This window comes from Molothrus aeneus, chromosome 24 (assembly GCF_037042795.1).
Source record: "Molothrus aeneus isolate 106 chromosome 24, BPBGC_Maene_1.0, whole genome shotgun sequence".
Classification (NCBI taxonomy): domain Eukaryota; kingdom Metazoa; phylum Chordata; class Aves; order Passeriformes; family Icteridae; genus Molothrus; species Molothrus aeneus.
The window spans coordinates 687,069-705,739 of NC_089669.1; the positions used below are offsets into that span (position 1 = coordinate 687,069).

The window sequence follows — 18,671 nt, forward strand, 5'->3', positions numbered from 1 at the left end:
CAGAGCCAGAGCTGTCAAACCTGGCTGCAGGAACAGATCTGTGAGCCCCCTGGGCAGGGGCTGCTCCATCCTCCAGCTCCAGCTGCCCGGTCCCGCCAGGCCAGGGTGGAGCCTCTGCTCCAGCACCCGCCCTCTGCCTCTACAACTTGCTTTCCTTTCTCCTTATCCTGCTCTGATTTGATTGGGAATTAATTTTTCCCCAGGTCAAGCCTGTTTTCCCCATGTTGGTAACAGCAGAGTGCCTTCTCCCTGTCCTTACCTTCACCCTTTGATTTTTAAATGCAGCCCCTTCACCACCTCGCAGCTGAGCTGCCTCAGTGTGACAGTGAGGGACAAATTAACTGCACCCCCGAGCTGCCTCAGTGTGACAGTGATGGACAGATTGACTGCAATGATAAGTGGCCGAGCTGCCTCAGTGTGACAGTGATAGAGAGATTAAGCTGCACTGATAAGCATCCCCTTTGCAGCCAGCTGCTCTTGCCATTTTTGCACCTCTAAAAGGGCTTGAAAGAGGAACCTGTAGAACGATTTCTTTCGAAGTTGCTGGTAAGGACTGTGGGAGGACAGTTCTCCCTTCCACACAGCTTCCCGAGGCACTGTGCTGACTGGAGGCTGCTGGAGGGATGCCGCGAGCTTCAGGAGGGGTCTGCAGAGAGGGGAATGGCCCCTGCTGCTGAGATATCAGCAGATATCTGATTTGCCGCCCGAGTGCTGAGGTCATGAGATAGCAGAGAGGTGTGGGTGTCTGTTAGAGAGCCCCGGAACAGGCGAGCCCAGCCCGAGGATCCCGGCGTGGCCATCGATGCTCTCACGTTTGCTGCAGCTGCAGAGCTTGGGATGCCCAACAGCAGCCTGGCCCTGAGCAGCCTGGATGGGATCTACATTGGCACCGAGTGCCTGCTGGCCCTGTTTGCCACGCTGGGCAATGCCCTGGTGATGTGGGCGGTGAGGCTGAACGCAGCTTTCCAGAACACCACGCTCTATTTCATCGCGTCCCTGGCGCTGGCCGACGCTGCCATGGGGCTGCTGGTGATGCCCCTGGCCATCGTGGTGAGCCTGGGCACGGCCATGCCCAGCTACGGCTGCCTCTTCATGTGCTGCCTGATGCTGGTGTTCAGCAACGCCTCCATCCTGTCCCTGCTGGCCATCGCCATCGACAGGTACCTGCGAGTCAAGCTGCCCACCAGGTGAGGCTGCCCCACCCCGGGCCCCTCTGCCCTCCTTTCCAACCTTTAATTGCTTTAATTACCTGAAATGGATGCTTGTGCCTCGGAGCCCACCTGGGATGAGCTTTCCAGAGAGCTGGGGGTGCTCATGGAGCAGTTTTTCATGAGCTGGATGGCCAGCTCAGCTCTGTTACCCCTGAGCAGAGTGCTGTCACAGGATGCATCTGTGTTAAATATTCAGCACTTTTGGTAATTGTGCAGGATGCTGAGTGTGTTATACGGGTTTTTTTTAGGTTCCTGATGCTTTTCTTTTAAATAAAATTCCTTTTAGTATTTGCTGAAAATACAAAAGTAGTAACAAACTTATTAGCAGTTAACTGAAGTCACTCACTGTTTACATTTAAATGAAAAGTACACAAGCTAGAAAAGCAAAGCATAACTTCAAGCATCCAAGAAGTGATTTTTTTATAATGGGAAAGGACCTGTGGAGCTGAATAATTAATTTTAGCCCTACAAATGGCATAAGCCAAATAAAAAAGAGGAAGGTACACCCAAGGAAGCCAAGAAATAAGATAGGATTTCCAACAAGAGCAAAGCAATATCCTGGCAAGAGGAGAACTAGGATCATAATGAAACAAGAAATAAAATAGGTTAAACATTCAGTTTTAAACAGGGGAACTTAAGCACAGTTCCTACTGATGCTGCAAAGTGACTGCTTCAAATGAGGAGGTGGGGCTTGTCTCAAGAGAAAATTTGGGTTCCTGCAGTACCTGAACAGGTGAGTTCATCTTTAACGACCTTAAAACGCTTCCCTTTAACATGACCTGGGATTTCTTCCCCTACAGATACAAAATAATCATCACAGAGAGGAGAGTTTGGTGGGCCCTGGGGCTGTGCTGGTCCCTGTCCCTGCTGGGAGGGCTGGTCCCCATGTTTGGCTGGAACAAGGCAGGCCCCAGGAGCTCCAGCTTCCTCAGGTGCAGGTTCATCTCCGTGATGAGGATGGATTACATGGTGTATTTCTGCTTCTTCCTGTGGACCCTCGTGCCCCTGCTCATCATGTGTGCTCTGTATGCCAACATCTTCTACATCATCCACACCAAGCTCAGCCAAGGTGTCAGAGGGGCTGGGGCTTTCTATGGCCGGGAGTTCAGGACAGCCAAGTCTCTTGCACTTGTTCTCTTCCTGTTTGCAATCTCCTGGCTGCCTCTGTGCACTATAAACTGTGTTTTCTATTTTCACCCTGAGCCTCAGATCCCCCCATATTTGATTTACTTGGCAATCCTCTTATCCCATGCCAATTCTGTCATGAACCCCATTGTCTATGCCTACAAGATAAAGAAGTTCAGAACCTCATACCTTTTAATTTTAAGGACCTACATCCTGTGCAAAAAACCAGAGCCAGCTCTTGCAGAGCAAACAACAGACCCAGAGTCATAAACAGAGGCTGAAGCAGGCAGTGAGCCCCAGAGCATTGATAAAGCACCTGGCTTTGCCAAGAAACTCTTGGGAAACTGCAGCAACCTGTGGGTCTGAGGCTGCTCTGAAGCTCCGTGTGAATATATACCTTTATGTAATATAATTTCTAAACACAGAAGATGGAAACTTTGTCTGGTTGAGGGTTTTGGGTTTTTTTTAACATGAGGATTGGTTGAGTTGATTGAAAAACAGGATATGTTCTTTGCTGTTCATAATCCAGTGGTTCACAAGTTCTCTGACCATTCTTGTCTGTCCATTCAGACTAAACTTGAGTCTGACCAGCCTGTGCTTCAGCCAGTGTTGTCACGTTTTCATGAGTAATAATAAATAGTAGATGGATTTTATATTAATTCTGCCTGCTGAGTCCTCCCATGACCAAAAGAAAACCTGCCCAGTTTCAGTCAATGTCCTGCCTGGGATGGCACAGAAGTTGCAGCAATTGTTACACCACAGCTGACACTGCCCATGTTTAGGGAACATGGGTCAGACTGGAAAGAGTTTGTTAAAGGCCAGGCTGGTTTTTTCTCCATCTTCAAATAATGAAAGTGGTCTAGGAAAAGCAGAAAGGTAATGCACCCGAGGGACCTCGTCCCCAGCTCACCTTCCAGTGAGGGAGGGAGGTGCTCTCCCTATTTTCTCTGTTAAGTAGAGCTTGAAGGAGCTGCCAGGACTGAGGTGAGAGCAGAGCACAGCAGAACAGAGAGCACAGGGCTCTGCTGGCCCTGTGCAAGGCTGTGGCCAAAGCCAGCACACCCAACTGCAGAGCACCGGAGCACCAGGGGATGCTTTGCAGCGGTGCCCAGGGCTCAGCAGCTGCTGGGAGGAGCAGGCACGGCCCAGAGGGGCTGGGGGAGCCGAGCCCTGCTCGGTGTGCAGGGCTGCAGCAGCGCAGGGCACCGGGCAGCCCCAGCCCAGCCTGGTGCTGCCATCAGGTGGCACCTCCAGCCCTGCTCTGACGCTGCCAGCCCCGTCCACGCACAGGGAATGATTTTCACACTGTACTTGGAACACCGTGGGCGGTAACACCTGAATGAACATTCCCAGGGATTTTGGTTGTCCCACTGTGATTGTGCATTTCTTTTACGGGAGCCAACCAGGAAGCAGAGATTTGCATCCAAGCGTTTCATGGTCATCACTTCAATAACAGAAAATAACTAAGCAGAACACTTGGCAATCAAAAAAAAAATACAGAAAATGTTGGAGTAGGTGACAGAAAAGGGAAACACGAAGGCACAGATATGGATAGATGCAGAGAAACATTTTCATTTCGCACTTCTCCCTGATAGTTCTCGCAAACGGAAACTTTACAAGGGCAGGGAGATTTCTACAGATGAGGAAATCCTGTATAGAAACTCCACTTGCCCACAGCTGTTGGCAGCCAGTTTGAACAGGAGACAACTCCCTGTCATAACTACAAAAAGAGCTGTGTTACAGAGGGCATGGGGGCATTCCCAGGGCATTCCCTTGGTGTAACATCCTCGTGGCTTTTGATGTCCAGAAAGTGGGATCATTTTTATTTCATTTGGAACTTCCTCATCACACAGGCAGTGCTGTCCTGCCTCGCTGGAAGACCAGAGTGCTGTAGGTCACTTCATTCTGGGGATGTGAGAGAAGCCACAGACATTAGAGAGTGCTCAACACTGCATGTCAGCAGGGATTTCCCACTTGTGACTTGTTCTCAACACCACACCCCATGAGCACCCTGTCCCTGCATGGGAAATTTGGTAAATGCTGGTTCATCCCACTGGCCAGTCTGGCTCAAGGCTCTGGGTAAAGTCTCCTTTAGGGGCTTCCAAAGAATTCATATCACAGAGCAAAACTGCAGAAATGCTCCCCCTTTAAAAAGATTTCTCCTAAGCTGCCTCATCCGTGGTTCAGCCCCAGAACCCCTGAAGTTGTCAAAAGAACTGCTGAGTAACAGCTGAGTCTCAAAGGTGCCTTTTCTCCCCCCACCCCAAATTAATATTTACCACACTCAAGAATGTGAAATATCTGCATGAAGCATTAGAAATGACAGTTGTGACATTTACCTGGGTGTTCCTAACAGATTCCTCAGCTGCCATCTGGGAGAAAGTTTCCTCTTGTAAATTTTGGTGGGATCTTTTAGAGCCTAGGAAGGAAAGGGAGTCTCAGGTGTTTGCAAGGAAGGCTGCAGAGGGTGACAGACAGGTGATGTGTAACCTCTGGCACACACCTGCACAGCAAAGTGGCACTTTGGGCTGCCCAGTCCCTTCCCACCTGTTGGAAGTGGCCAGGGTGAATTCAGTGCAGCCAGGATTAGAATGAGAAAAGCTCACAACCAACAGGAACCCCCAGAACTCATCAGTGGCAAAGTTAATTCTTTCCTGAAACCTCCACTGGGACGATTCACGAGGAGTTACTGCCAGGGGTGAGCTGGTCACCAACACACAATTATTCAGGGCAGACATTATCTGAGCCACTTTCTAAGTAACTTCTGCAGCCACCACCAGTCTGCTGCTGTGCCCTCGGCTGTGTCACTCACTTTTCCTGAAGAGGAAGATGACTGCAAAAACCAGGACAGTCAGGAGGATGCCAGAGATGAAGGCCAGTGACATGTACAGTATTTCATGGCTGTTGATACACAGGAAATCCGGTCAGAATCCCCAGTTTCAGCAGAGGGATTGAAGCATCAGCAGTGCTCAAATTCACCAAACTTCATGGAGTGTAACATTTATCCCCAGCCCCATGGGACTAACGTGTGTGTCTGCACTGAGCATCTCTAGGAACAGCCATGCAGTGCACAGAGCAGGCAATTCTAACTGAATTTAAACCCCCAAGATGTTACATTTATGATATATAACCCCTCCCTTGAAGAAGGAGGCGGCTGTCTCAGGGAACTGTGGGTTTGAAATCAGGAAATAAAGGTGCAGCATTTACTTATTAATCCAGCATCTGACTTCTGCAGCTCTGAAATCATCTGCAGGGGTGTGGGCAGTGGTGGGGACAGTAGTAGTAGTAGGGCAAGTGGGTTCTGGTGCAACTGCAATAGAAAAAAAAAATCACAAGCTTGTTTTAGAACGTGCAAATTTCTTCAGTAGTACTACAAGCAACTAGAAGCACATGGGGGGCTGTGTGTGTGCAGTCTGTCTGAAAGTGGAACCAGCAGACAGGAAAGTTCTGCTGCTCAGACGATGACTGTGGCAGGCAGCCCATGGCAGCCATGCAGCCCTTCCCCAAGCACCCCCCGGGCTGAGCCCCCCAGAGCAGCCCCCGGGCAGGGCATCACCTCAGTCAGCAACACTGCAGCTAGGGAAATTCCTTAAAAATAAAATACCTGGAGCTTCTTTTGAGGAAAAGCTTCCCATTCTCTCAGAGCATTAACTGACAAGAAGAGAAGCTGAAAGAAAGAGAGTTATATTTATGTACACATACACATAAGAAAACAAACTTGTTATCCTCCTCAAACTCAAAAGACTTGATTTGGTTATTATCTATTTCTTGGAAATCTTGTAGAAGTGGCACAAAGCCACTCAACCCTGGCAGTTCCTCAGCACCAGCCCCTGCCCATTGTTCCCGTACACACGAGTTCACTGCTCCCTGACGGGCAGGGCGCCTTCTCCACCCAGAAAGTGGAGGATCTTTAATAACTAAAAAGCACCTACAGGATTATTATTGCAGCAGCTAAAACCCTATGAACATTTTCATAATCAGAAGCAGCTTTGAAAAGTTCCTCCCTTAATTTTTTTAAGTTAAATTGACTTTTCCCACCAGAACAGGAACTGTAACTTTCTCCAATTTGTGTGTGGGATCTTAGAGATAGGGATTCTAAAAGACATTCCACTACAAAATCCCTGCACTGGCATTTCTCACCACGTGCTTTGCAAACTGTGGATCGTGAACAATGTGAAACCATTACGAACACCCCGTCCTCTGCTGCTGCCCCTTTTCCTCCTGCATCCCATTGTTGCCACATTCCAGAGGAGTCAAGCCACGAAAGCTCCCAGTTTCCCACAGCAAACCTCGCAGGGTGCTGTATGTGCAAGAATAAAAGAAACAAGAAATGATACAGCTCCATCTTACCTCCCACCATGGAAGTGCTGCTGGAAAACTCCCCAAGTGTCAGCACACCACTTGAACCACTTGCTTTGTGAGCACAATCTGTCACACCAGCTAAAAGCTCAAATGTCAATCAGACGTGGGCTTACACAATTGTGGAAGTTAAGCAACTTCACTTTTTTATTTAAATTGACAAAAAACAGGAAACCATGAAAGACACCTGCATTCTCTGGAACTGTTAGTCTAAAAAAAGGAAAGCAGCTTCAGCTTAGGTTGGGTTGAAGTCAGGTTCTTGCCTCTAAAGAACACCATTTTGGTGTTTGGAAAACCATTTTTCTTAACCCTACTGAGAAATGGGATTGCAGGCAGCCCCAGTATGCCCACTTGGGTTTATGGACTACATAAATCACAGCACACACAGGAGGGGTTTATTTGTGTGTGTGCTTTGCTGGGATTTTTGAGTTTTAACAAATTCCTTCAGTGAAAAAATTCCCATAAAAAGAAAATGAACAGAATTATGGAAGTCCAGAAAAACTCTTTTGGAACAAACGTGCCCATGTCCCTGTTTTAGACTGAGTGCACACACATGGCCAGCTGAGGGCGTTTTTCAGGAGCCTTTGACACATTTCCCACCCCGTCTCCCTTCCCAGAACCCAGACTCTTACAACACTTCACCGGGCTTTATGGTGAAAGGGGGTTTCCAGCTCCTTTAGAGAACAAGAACATTCACCCAGAGCCCCTCCCAGCCCAGGGCAAGGTGAATGGGAACACAAATCACCCTGATTTTAGAACGTGTGTACAAGGACAGCAGGTATCTGGGGCTGCTCTCACTCAGAATTCTAACACAGGGATCAGATTCAGCAGCAGGGTTTTTCTCTGTATCTTTGGAAGTGTTCCTGACCAACAGGGAATCCAACAGGATCTCACACACTGTGGCTCCAACTCATCCCCCACCACAAGCCAGCTGCAGTGGTTGCTGTAGCCATCCAGTGGCTTCAAACACACAGGCAGGGATGTTGCTAGTGAAACACAGCAGAGGAGGTTTTTTGTCTGTTTAATGATATTTTAGAGTCATACAGTTTCCAAGAGGAGGTATTGGGACATGTCAGTGGGCTCAGACTGCTCGCACAGTTGCATGGGCACTCTTGGACAGCGCCTTCAGGTCCAGGATGCATTTGGCAATGCTTTCCTTCTGCTGCAAGAGACAGGAAACAGCCTTCAGGGGACATTTCAACAAGAAAATAGACATTTAAGTGCATTTTAGACAAACCTTGTTAGACCTATAAGTTACTGATTAAGAGGGATGTAGTTACAGCTCATGAAGTCAGAGATTCACATCCACTAAAGCACAGATTCCTGGAATCCCAGAAGGTCTGAGTTGGAAGGGACCTCAAAGCTCATCCAGTCCCCCCACCCCTGGCCAAGGTCACCCATCACCTCATGAGCCAGGATCCCTGAACAGCAAACCTCTGTGCAGGCTACAGCGTAAAGCGGGTAAAAGCCAGCAAGTACCTGCTGAGGGGTGATGCTCTGGACAACGTTCTTCTCCACCCACTGGATCATGTGGTCCTGCTCCTTCTGCCGCTTCAGGTTCTGCAGGGCCACCTGGTAGTCCAGCCTCTTCTTCACCTCGTTGTACACCGTCAGCAGGCGCTCCCGGTAGTTGGCCTCCAGCAGCATCGCAATGTTGTTCTGCAACACAGCAGCACACGGCAGGCTCGAGGCTGGCAGCAGAGCACGATGTGTGCCAGGGGCCCAGCAGGGCAGGCAGCCCTGGCGCTGCAGAAACGCTCACCCGTTTGGCATCGAAGAGGTAACTGCGGCCCTCTGCCCTCCACTGCTCCTTCTTCTCCTCCTCGATGGCCGTCTGCAGCGTCTGGATGGTGTCGTTCTTCATGGCCAGAGCCGAGGCCATTTTCTCCTGGAGGAAAGAGAGGACTCCACGCTTCAGGGTCAGAGGCAAGGAAAACGAGTGTTCTGCAGTTAATGCTGCACTGAGCTGTGAGAAACGTCTGTGCCAACTGCCCTGGGCCAGGGCTGAGGTCATGCCAACAGAGGAGAACGAGGGCTCACAACCAGTCATGGAATCCCAGACTGGTTCGGGTTGGAAGGAGCTTAAATCCCATCCAATCCCACCCCTGCCATGGCAGGCACATCTTCCACTGTCCCAGGCTGCACCAAGCCCCATCCAACATGGCCTTGGACACTTCCAAAGGCAGGACAGGCACAGCTTCTCTGGGCATGCTCACCCTCACAGGGAACAATTCCTCCCCAGTGCCATCCATCCCTGCCCTCTGGCAGGGGGAAGCCATCTGTACTTTAACAAAACCCTTCCTTACTAACGACTGGACAGTTAAATTGCAGTTTCTTCATTACCTCGTTAAGTTTGTCAGCAAAAGCTGCCACATTAGGCCCAAACTTCTTGATGGCATAAACGATGACTGTCAGGATGCAGGCAGCTGCTGCTGTCTCGTGGTTCACCACATAGATCTCCTTGGAAAGAAGGTAGAGCAGGAGGCCAGTGCCCAACATGTAGGGCCCTACAGGAGAAATGAAGCAGCGCTACTTGTATAAAGCACAACGAGCACCAGTAAACTCAAATACCTAAGAAGGAGATACTTTAAAGGCTCAAAAGGTCAGGAAGAAGTGTTCTATTTTACCAGCACAAAAAGCAGAGCCACAATTCCACCTGGCAAAGGTGCCACAAGGAACCTCACTACAAGTGGGAGCAGCTTGCACCTGACATGGGACCTGCTGCTTCTGCTCATTCAGAAACATGCAAAATTTAAATTTTTTAAGGATCAACAGGCAACTAAATCTTTCTACAAAATCAAGCTCATGGAATTCTTTCAATCATTAGGTGTCTAACTTTGGAGCCAGGAGTCCTACAGTGGCTTGTTCTTCACGACCTGCACATGGAAAATACTCATTTTCAGTAATATTTTACCTTTTCAGCAGCCAGAACTGATGAACAGAACCACATAAGCATAGCTAAAAATGGTAAAATCTATATTAACCTGTCACTCCTGTTTTAGGGTAGAGAAACTGGAAAAACTCCTCAGGGATCAAACCATGACGAACTTCTCCTCCCTTCTCAGGCAGAGGTGGCACAGGAGCCAAACTCTGCTGAGTTGTGTGCAGTGGTCTTGTGGTGTGTAACACCCTGTGAACAACGAGAACATCTCAATTATGATTCTTACATAAAAACCAGACAGAAACAGTTCCCCAAACCACCCTTAGATGAGGCTCAAGCACATTTCCAATGAAATAAGCAATAACTGGTGAGGCCGGGCACAGGGTGCCCCATCCCTGGCAGTGTCCAAGCCAGGCTGGCCCTGCTCTAGGAGAAGGTGTCCCTGTCCATGCAGGCGGTGGAACTGGATGAGCTTTAAGGTCCTTCCCGCCCCAAACCCGGCCGTGATTCGAAGAAGGAGGCATTGACTGGACACACCTCCTCTCACAAGTGGGTGGGACTACATAACCTCCATAAGTTCTTTCCACCGTCCCTGCCCCACACTCCCGCAACATCAATGAGAAAAACGCGAGACAAAACCCCAGAATAACGCTGTTTAAGCCCAAATCCCGGCCGGTGTCCGAGGGGCTCCCCGGTACTCACCCCACGGCGACGGGCGGCGGCAGCGCCCTGAGGGCGGCGGGGGCTGAGGGGACAAGAGGGCAGAGAGCGCGTCAGGGCAGAGCTGGGCCGGCACCCCCCGCCCGCCACCCGCTCCCCCCGAGGGGCGGCACTGCCCGGGCTCACCGGCGCGCAGGACGAGGCGGGACAGCATGGCAGGGCAGGGAGCGGCCGTGAGGAGCGGCGGGGCAGGAGGAGCGGCGGCGCCGAGCTCGTCCCGGTCGGTGACCGCCGCCGCCGGGCGCTGAGATGGCGGCGCGGCTCTCGCGAGAGCGCGGGCAGGGCGGGCGCGGGGCGGGCGTTCTCGCGAGAGGAGGCGGCGGCGGGAGACACGTGGGGGCACGGCCGGCCCCGCCGCCGCCGCCGCCGCCGCCATGGAGGAGCCGCTGCCGCCGCCGCCACCGCCGCCGCTGCTGCCACAGGCGCCCCCGCCGCCCGCCCCGCCCGACAGCGCCGCCTCCGCCGCCCCGCTGGATGGGGAGCCCGCGGCCGAGCCCGCCGCCGAGTGGAACATCCCGCCCAACGCGCCCGCCTGCATGGAGCGGCACCTGGAGCGCGCGCACTACCGCGCAGGTAGCGGGGCGGGGGGCGCGGCGGGCCTGGCACCGGGGAGCGCTCCCGGGCGCTGCCCGCGCCTCTCCCCGCGTCTCTCCCCGCGCTTCCCCTCGTGTCTCTCCCGCAGACGGGGCCCTGCTGCTGGGCGCCTCCGGGCTGAACGGGCGCTGCTGGACCGGCTCGCTGTGGGTGTTCGCCGAGCCCCGGCGCGCCCCCAGCGAGGGCTTCTGCACGGCCGGCGTGCAGACCGAGGCGGGGGTGGCCGACCTGTGCTGGCTGGCTGACAGGGGCATCCTGGTGGCCTCCGACTCCGGTAAGCCATGGGCATGGCCCCATCCTTCCTGGGGGTCCCTTGTCCCCTCTGCTGAGCTGGGGGTCCCCCGGTCCCTCCCCTGGGGTGTGCGGCCCCCTCTTCTGTTCAAAGGTGGGTGTCCCTGCCCATCACTGAGCTGGGTGTCCCCGTCACTGAGCTGGGTGTCCCCGTCACTGAGCTGGGTGTCCCCGTCACTCAAGTGAGGTCCCTGTCGCTCAGGTGAGTGCTCCCCTGCATCCCCCAGGTGCAGTGGAGCTGTGGGAGCTGGAGGAGAATGAGAGCCTCATCGTGAACAAGTTCTGTAAATACGAGCACGATGACATCGTGACCTCGGTGTCGGTGCTGGCCGGCAGCAGCCAGGCTGTCAGCGGGGGCAGGGACTGCTGGTGAGTGTGCCCGGGCTGGCAGCCCTGTGCCCAGCCCTGTGCCCAGCCTGGCAGCTGTGTGCTGGGCTGTGCTGGGCGCTCACTGCTCCTTCTCGTCCACAGTGTGAAAGTCTGGGACATCCCGGAGCAAACGGTGCTGCACTCCTACAGAGGTGAGTGCCAACACACCCCTCTCTCCCTTTTATAATCCCCTTTCCCCCAAGCCCTTGTCTGGCTCCCTCAAGCTCAGGGCTGTCACAAGGACTGTGGCCATGGCTGGATTGGGCAGCTCATGGATCCATGGTTGGATTGGGCAGCTCATCACTTTGGTAGGAGGCAGCTGCTGCTGCTGAGCAGAAGTTATCCCTGTCTGGGCATAACTGTTAAACTGATGTTAAACTCTGGAGGGCCTTGGGAATATGTGGGAAAGTTGGATACAATCTTTGAGGCTCTTTATCCTTTTGTGCTTTTGGTAGCTCACGCCGATGCAGTGACATGTGTGGCTTCCTGTCCTGGTAAGGACACTGTGTTCCTGTCCTGTGCTGAGGTAAAGCTCCCTCTATTCTCTAAATCTACCCCATTTAAACAAGATTTAACTTTAGGTATTTACAGTTTAAAGCACTTAGAAACGACCTCTTGTGTTGCAACCTGCCTCCCTGTGTTATTGCAGTGTTCCAGTCTGATAAATTTATAATCAATTTGTCAAACTGATTCCTACAGGTTTGTATCAAATTTTGGGAGCTCCTGGGGATGACTGAAGGCTGCACTTGGTGACAGCATCATTTTAAACCAGAGGAAAACACAGGGTCATTTTGCCTGTGAGTCAGCAGTGAATCTGAATTTATGCCACAAAGAAATTGTAAAATTCTTCTCATTCCTTTTGGATTTCTAGGACAACAGAACTTTACTCTGGGACACCAGATGCCCCAAACCAGCTACCCGAATTGGTATGTGTCTGTGTGCAGTCACTGCTTCTGCATGAGTGTGTTGGAAGAAATAAATTATTTTATGCCTTTTAACTCCAAATCTAGTGATTGGAGTGCCTGTTAAAACCTAAGGAGGTCTAACGCTGTCACAGAAGTACAATAAACTTAAAACACTTGTCCTACTGCAGTAGCAGTGCTGAAGGAGAGAGATGAGGAATGTCTTTGTGCTGTGCCTCCTTCCCCTCTCACGCCAGTTTGTTCCCTTGCAGTTTGCAGTGCCTGTAATTACCTCCCTACCTCAGTCATGTGGCATCCACAGAAAAGTGACATCTTTGTCTTGGGTAAGAACCTGCACTCTCACCAGGCAAGCCAAGGTGGCTGTTTCCACAGGGCAGTTTGTGCTGTGGGCTCAGTGCCCCTCTGTGCCCGTGTTCACAGGGGTTCTTGGATGAGGGAAGAGACCAGAATGCTGACTCCACGTTCAGAAGGCTTGATTTATTATTTTATGATCTCTATATATATTACATTATAACTATACTAAAAAGAAATGGAAAGGAAAGGTTTCCTTAGAAGCTAACTAGCTAAGAATAGAAAAGAAAAGAATGATAACAAAGGCAGCTCTGTCAGACTCGGTCCTTGACTGCCCATTAATTATAAACATCCAAGAGGGGCCAATCGCAGGTGGACCTGTTGCATTCCACAGCAGCAGATAACCACTGTTTACATTCTGTCTCTGAGGCCTCTTAGCTTCTCAGAAGGAAAAATCCTAAGGAAAGGATTTGTAGTGAAAAGATGTCTGCGACACCCCTCTCTCCAGGTGATGAAAGTGGAACAGTTGCACTGGTGGACACAAAGAATCCTGACTCTGCCCTCAGCGCTGCCGTGCACACCCGAGGCATCACAGGCTTTGCTTTCTCTGCACACAGGTACTGATGATTCTGGCACACAACGTGGCGCTGCCTCCCCTCAACAGCCTTAGTTATTCCTGAGTAAAACCTGTGAGAGTGCCAGTTTTGGTCTTCTCATCCAGGAGATTGTAGCAGAGAATAGAGTAAACCAAGCAATGTCTCACTTCTGATGTGTGAATGTCCACAACAAGAATTCTGCAGCTCCAGAATTACTGACCCGCACACTGTGGAGACTTTTCTAATTACAGTCATCTCTGATTAAAGAAAGATCACTTGTTTTTGGATTCCAATTGAGTATTCCCATTCAGTGTACTGGTACACTGCCAAATGCTGATGAGAACGTTTTTGTAAGATTTTTGTGAGTTCATTTGCTGAACCTGGGTCTGGATCACTAATAATCCTGCTGCTCACAAGTTTATCCCTAAAAGTTCTTGTATTTGCTTGTTCTGACTGTGCTCTTGTCTCTCTCTAGTTCACCCTTACTGGCTTCCATCAGTGAAGACTGTTCAGTTGCTGTTCTTGACTCAGACCTCTCAGAGGTGTAAGTACTCACAGAATACTCACTGCTGTTATCTTTTCAAGTTAATTATTAACACACAGGATGGTTTGGGGTGGAAGGGACCTTAAAGATCATTCATCCCACCCTCTGCCACGGGCAGGACACCTTCCACTATCCCAGGGTGCTCCAAGCCCCATCCAGCCTGGCCTTGGGCACTTCCAGGGCTGGGGCAGCCACAGCTGCTCTGGGCCGCCTGGAGGTGAAAATGTTCCTAAATAGAGGAGCATCATCCTAACAAGCCAGCAGTTAGGGATTGCACAAGCCCAGTACTCTCTAATGATGGCTGATGGAGTGTTGGTGTTTTCCAGGTTCAGAGACCATTCTCATCGAGACTTTGTAAAAGGCTTGTCCTGGTCTCCTTCAGATGATGCCTTGCTCACTACAGTTGGATGGGATCATCAGGTTTTACATCACACTGTCCCCCTACCAGCTGGTGAAGCTTCTGGAATCAACTGTGTAAAAGAATAGTTTTATAAACTCATGGTCCAAGTTCCTTGCTGGCATCACTTTGATTCTGCTGAAGTCGCAGGTGTGTGAGCTGGAGTGGGGTCTGGTGTCTGCCTCCAAGCTTGTGGCTAAGAAGGTTCCTGTAGTAATTTTGAATTAGGCATAAGTTAGTTACAAACCAAGCTTTACCCTCTCCTCAGGAGCAGCTTCTCCTGTAATAAAAGACTTTGGTTTTACTCAGAAAAAAATTGACTTCAGGCACAGAGGAGACTTGGAGAGTCAGGGAATTAGGTGTAATGAAAAAGAAATAAAGTCAAAAAGACTTGATCCTTTCCTCAGTTCTCCAGACTACCCATGGAATTCATAGAAGCTTCTGGGGGAGGTTTGCAACATGCTTCTTGTTGGAAAGGTGTGAGAGCCTCACCCTTGAGCCAAGTTCTTTGCTCTGTAAATCAGGTGGAATGAAAATACCTGTTGGGATGCAGGGGCTAGAAGGGTTCCAGTGTTGTCCTTACTGCAGCACGTGGTTGGTGAAGGGGATTCAGCCTCAGTAGCGGTGGGGAGCCTCTGGGGAGCACTGCCTGTGCACTGGTGTAGAATAGCAGTGTTTGCTGTAAAATACCAATGTTTGGTGTCAGGAGGTGAAGTGAGGAGCCCAGCTGGAGCCCTGCAGCTCAACACCCTGGGATGGTGCTGGAACCCTGGCATGCCAGGGGGCTCTGGCAGCAGGAGGGAGCGGGTGCTGTGCTCTTTGACACCAGGGTTCATCTCCTCTGTGCTGAAGGCAGCTCACTCGAGGATAAGAGCTGTGAACAGAAGGTTTATGTGGGGTCAAACTGGACTAAGGACTTCAGTTGTCATTTGCTTGCTCCTGTACCAGACTGTGCTTAGTGATAGCCCGGATCCACGCACTTGTGGCAAGTGACTTCTTGTGCTGGCACTGAGGGGACAGGACACTGCCCTACCCCCAGGCCAGCCTGCACAGAACCCTCTGAGGTGCTTTTGTCAAATGCCACGTACATTTCTAACTCAGCTGTTCACCTGGAGAAAGTCACTGCTCTGCATGCATTGCTGCTGCTCTAGGTATGGCTTGGTCTGGCCTAGTATTTCCTAGACAGAATTAAGCAAGTCCTGACTGATGAAGCAAAAATGCCATTGAAGTGAATGTTACCCCTGGTTCTTTAGCATGATAGCAGCACTTAAATGTACAGTGCTTCCAGTTTTTACCTCTGCATCCACATAGGTTTAGTTGTGCAAAGCCCACAATTGATTTTGAGGCAGACTAAGCTTTCCCAGGCTCTGTACTTCTCTCATACTCTTTGTAAACCTCACTTGCTGCTTTTTAAATTCCCGTGTCATACAGGCGTTCACAGCAACTGCCTGTTCTAGAGCAGTGTATGACAAGAAACGGTAAATGATGATAAAAACTGACACATTTCCTCAGAAATACCCCTTGAACCACAAAGTCCTCTCTTGGGGGGATGCTGTACTGAAGCAGGTCTTGTGCTGGTTCTGGAAATGTCTTGGAAGATGGTTTTCATTTGTAACTGGGGTTAACTTTCACTGGGCCACTTCTGTAGCACTGAAGAGCCAGCTGAGATCATCCACACAGTTCAAGTTGTGATTTCAGTCCCTGATATTAAAACTGTTCTTAAATAAATGTTCACCGTATTCCTGTTCAATGCCAGGGTACTGCAGTTCTTCAGCACTGCTGCAAGGCAGGCTCTGGCTCCTGCTGCTTTCTGGCAGTTGTTCTTGCCAGAACTCTGAACTTGGGGTTCCATCATGCACAGCTAAAATTAAAAGTTCAAATGTCAGACATTAAACCACATTAGGTTCCTCATATTGCCACACCCGAGCAAAACACAACAGTCCGTGGCAAAAGACTCTGGTGGGTGCTGAAGCCTGTCAGGAGAACAGGTCAGTGGTGATATATTAACATTTTACAATTAAAGACCAAACAAGCCTCAATGCTTCAGTGTCTGGCAGGTGTTTGTGGTGCCACAGGATGGCAGCAGCTGCCCTTGGCAAGGGCAGGGCCCCAGCTCTGCTCATTGCCTGAAGGAGTGGAGTGTCTGCTTTTGGGGTGTCTGGCACTCGCACTCGGGGTGTTCCACTCGTAAGCACAGAGGAGCAGCAGTGCAGGAGTCACTGCTGGGGCGCAGCTCGGCTCAGAGTGGTACCAGTGGCTCAGAGTTGCTGTACCAGTGCTGGCAGTGAAGTCAGGGACAGCCGCAGTCCCACGTCAGTCCTGGCTGCCTCTGCAGCTCCCTAAGGAACGGTGGCAATGCTGGGGGTTTGTGCCTTGCTCAGCTGTCCCTACCCCACCAGACACCGTTCAGGTTTGGGGACACTGGGGACAGCCCCTGTGGCTCCAGTAAAGCTTCAAGGCACACACTGCACCCTTCCCTCCCTCACACAGAGCCTGCTTCTGTGGCCAGAGCTGGCTGAAGGAGATGAGAATGCAAATCAGTTTAATTCTGAGAGCAGAGGAGCAGCCACGCTGCAGACAAGCCTTTCATGCTGCTGCCTGCATTGCTCGCACCGCGCTTGCAGTTTTGGGCACAGCGTTCCAGTTGGGACTTGCAGCAGGCAGGAGAGTTTCACCCTCTGAGCAGCTCCAGCCCAAGCACTATTTATAGAGGCTGCTCCTCTGCCAGCCTGCCCAACCTGCTGGGCGTGAGTGACAGAGCTCCTGGGGCTCAGCTGCCCCTTCCTGCCCTGCCTGGGCTTTGGAAACACTGACATGGCCACAGGCTTTGGATCAGGCTCAGAGAAACTGGACCAAGCCCTGGCTAAGCTGAAATTCAAACCTTTCCCAGTCCTCCAGCAGACAGACCATGTAAGCAACACCAAAAAAAGTCAAACCACACATGTAATAAAACATCCAGAAATGTTTAATGCAAGAAGGTTGGTGTTCAATGGCACTCATAAATAAGAGACTTTGTTCAATACTTTACAGCTAAAGCTCTGTTACACTCCCCTAGCAGGAACTTGTGAGGAAGAGGCAGCTGCAGGGGATAATCTCAGTTGTATCACGACTTGAATTACCACACTGCCTCAGAGAGGGTGAAATGAGAATAATTCCACACTCAGGCTTCAGGATTGCTCTCAGCACTGGGCTGAGGCAGGGTGCTCTGCTCCATTAATACCCCTTAGTTTTGTTTCCTCTTTCTCTATTGCTAAATTTCTGTCGTGAAAGAGCTGGGAGGAGCAGGAATGCAAGGACAGTTTGTTTATCCAGAGTTACCTGTCCCAGCAAGGGGGGCTCGTCCCCACCCCTGCAGTCCTCACTGCTGAGAGATCTGACTCTGTCCCCAAGTGCTTTGGCTGCCAACAGCTCTGACAGTGCTCCTTTGTCACAGTGGCCCCAGAATCAATGGTGAGCTGTTCCTGAAATACCAGAATTTGCTGAATGCATTCAAAAGAAGCAGGGATAGAGCAAAGTGAAGAACAGAAGAGTCCCACTGCTGAGAACCTGCATGCTAAGCAGTCCTACAACCAGGAGCAGAGTCCAGCCTGATTCAGTGACAGCTCAGCCCCCTGGGCAGTCCCTGAGTGCTGTTCTTGAATGAAGAGTGGCTGTTTTATAAAGCTGACTTCGATTATCACACTTCTAATACTAAATTAAAGCAATTGTGTCTGCTAGAAATGAGACACTCCATGGTGTCTAAGACCATATTTCACCCACACCTGAACTGTGTGTCTGGGTGAAGTAGTAAATGTGACATTTAAGGCAGGTATCAACATTGGAGTGTCACATTTTTCTCTAAAAAGAAAAAAACAGCTTCAGGAGATTGCAATTTGGAAGAATTCTTGAGGTGGAACACTGCACACATACCCCCCTGCCCTCCCCACTTCTGGGCAAAGTCAAAAGCTGAAATTGCCCACCCAGCCTTAAAATTGTTTCTGAGAACTCGTTTGCAAGTATAGCTTATTATTTTGGAAAAAAAGTATCAGGAAGAAAAACCCATTAAGCTGCAACATTATCAAAGAGACTTCTTTGTTTGCTTTCAGGTTAAACTGGTGAAACTTCATCCAGTACCAAAACGTGACCCTGAAGCCCCTCAAGGAGGAGCACGAATTTACTTCTACAGATGAATAAGAATGCTCAAGATGCTCCTTGCATGGAGAAAATTCCATGTTTTGGGGCAGGTGGTATTCCACATGACACTTGGCACACTTAAATGTCCTTATAGCTACTCCATAGTCACTTTTCTCCATAAATATGTTTTTAAAACCAACACCCAGATATTAAAAGCCTATTATTTCAATATTGGCTGGGGTGAGCAATGGAAATCT

General features: G+C 50.5%; 4 protein-coding genes across 5 annotated transcripts; 2 read left to right on the forward strand and 2 right to left on the reverse strand.

Annotated features, from left to right (window-relative positions):
• The first annotated feature begins 822 nt into the window (after positions 1-822).
• On the forward strand, positions 823-2,961 carry ADORA3 (adenosine A3 receptor). Its single transcript, XM_066565336.1, has 2 exons — positions 823-1,187; positions 2,012-2,961. The coding sequence occupies exons 1-2, from the start codon at positions 838-840 to the stop codon at positions 2,604-2,606; spliced, it is 945 nt and encodes a 314-aa protein (XP_066421433.1). The 5' UTR covers positions 823-837; the 3' UTR covers positions 2,607-2,961.
• Positions 2,962-3,861: 900 nt separating this feature from the next.
• Positions 3,862-6,769, reverse strand: C24H1orf162 (chromosome 24 C1orf162 homolog). 2 transcript variants are annotated; one of them, XM_066565410.1, is made up of 6 exons: positions 6,687-6,769; positions 5,941-6,003; positions 5,544-5,646; positions 5,149-5,237; positions 4,676-4,755; positions 3,862-4,241 (listed from the first exon to the last, which is right to left on the reverse strand). In XM_066565410.1, the coding sequence occupies exons 2-6, from the start codon at positions 5,969-5,971 to the stop codon at positions 4,182-4,184; spliced, it is 363 nt and encodes a 120-aa protein (XP_066421507.1). In that variant the 5' UTR covers positions 5,972-6,003; positions 6,687-6,769; the 3' UTR covers positions 3,862-4,181. The 2 variants fall into 2 exon arrangements, with proteins under 2 accessions (XP_066421507.1, XP_066421508.1); XM_066565411.1 differs by lacking the exon at positions 6,687-6,769 and having other exon boundaries at positions 5,941-6,026.
• Positions 6,770-7,700: 931 nt separating this feature from the next.
• On the reverse strand, positions 7,701-10,556 carry ATP5PB (ATP synthase peripheral stalk-membrane subunit b). The gene is made up of 7 exons (XM_066565190.1): positions 10,423-10,556; positions 10,279-10,321; positions 9,680-9,825; positions 9,039-9,202; positions 8,458-8,583; positions 8,175-8,354; positions 7,701-7,857 (listed from the first exon to the last, which is right to left on the reverse strand). The coding sequence occupies exons 1-7, from the start codon at positions 10,448-10,450 to the stop codon at positions 7,777-7,779; spliced, it is 768 nt and encodes a 255-aa protein (XP_066421287.1). The 5' UTR covers positions 10,451-10,556; the 3' UTR covers positions 7,701-7,776.
• Positions 10,557-10,670: 114 nt separating this feature from the next.
• WDR77 (WD repeat domain 77) lies at positions 10,671-16,051 on the forward strand. Its single transcript, XM_066565379.1, has 10 exons — positions 10,671-10,869; positions 10,979-11,164; positions 11,409-11,550; positions 11,653-11,702; positions 12,006-12,076; positions 12,422-12,476; positions 12,725-12,796; positions 13,273-13,381; positions 13,836-13,904; positions 14,231-16,051. Exons 1-10 carry the CDS (start codon positions 10,671-10,673, stop codon positions 14,388-14,390), a joined length of 1,113 nt encoding a protein of 370 aa, XP_066421476.1. The 3' UTR covers positions 14,391-16,051.
• Positions 16,052-18,671: the final 2,620 nt, after the last annotated feature.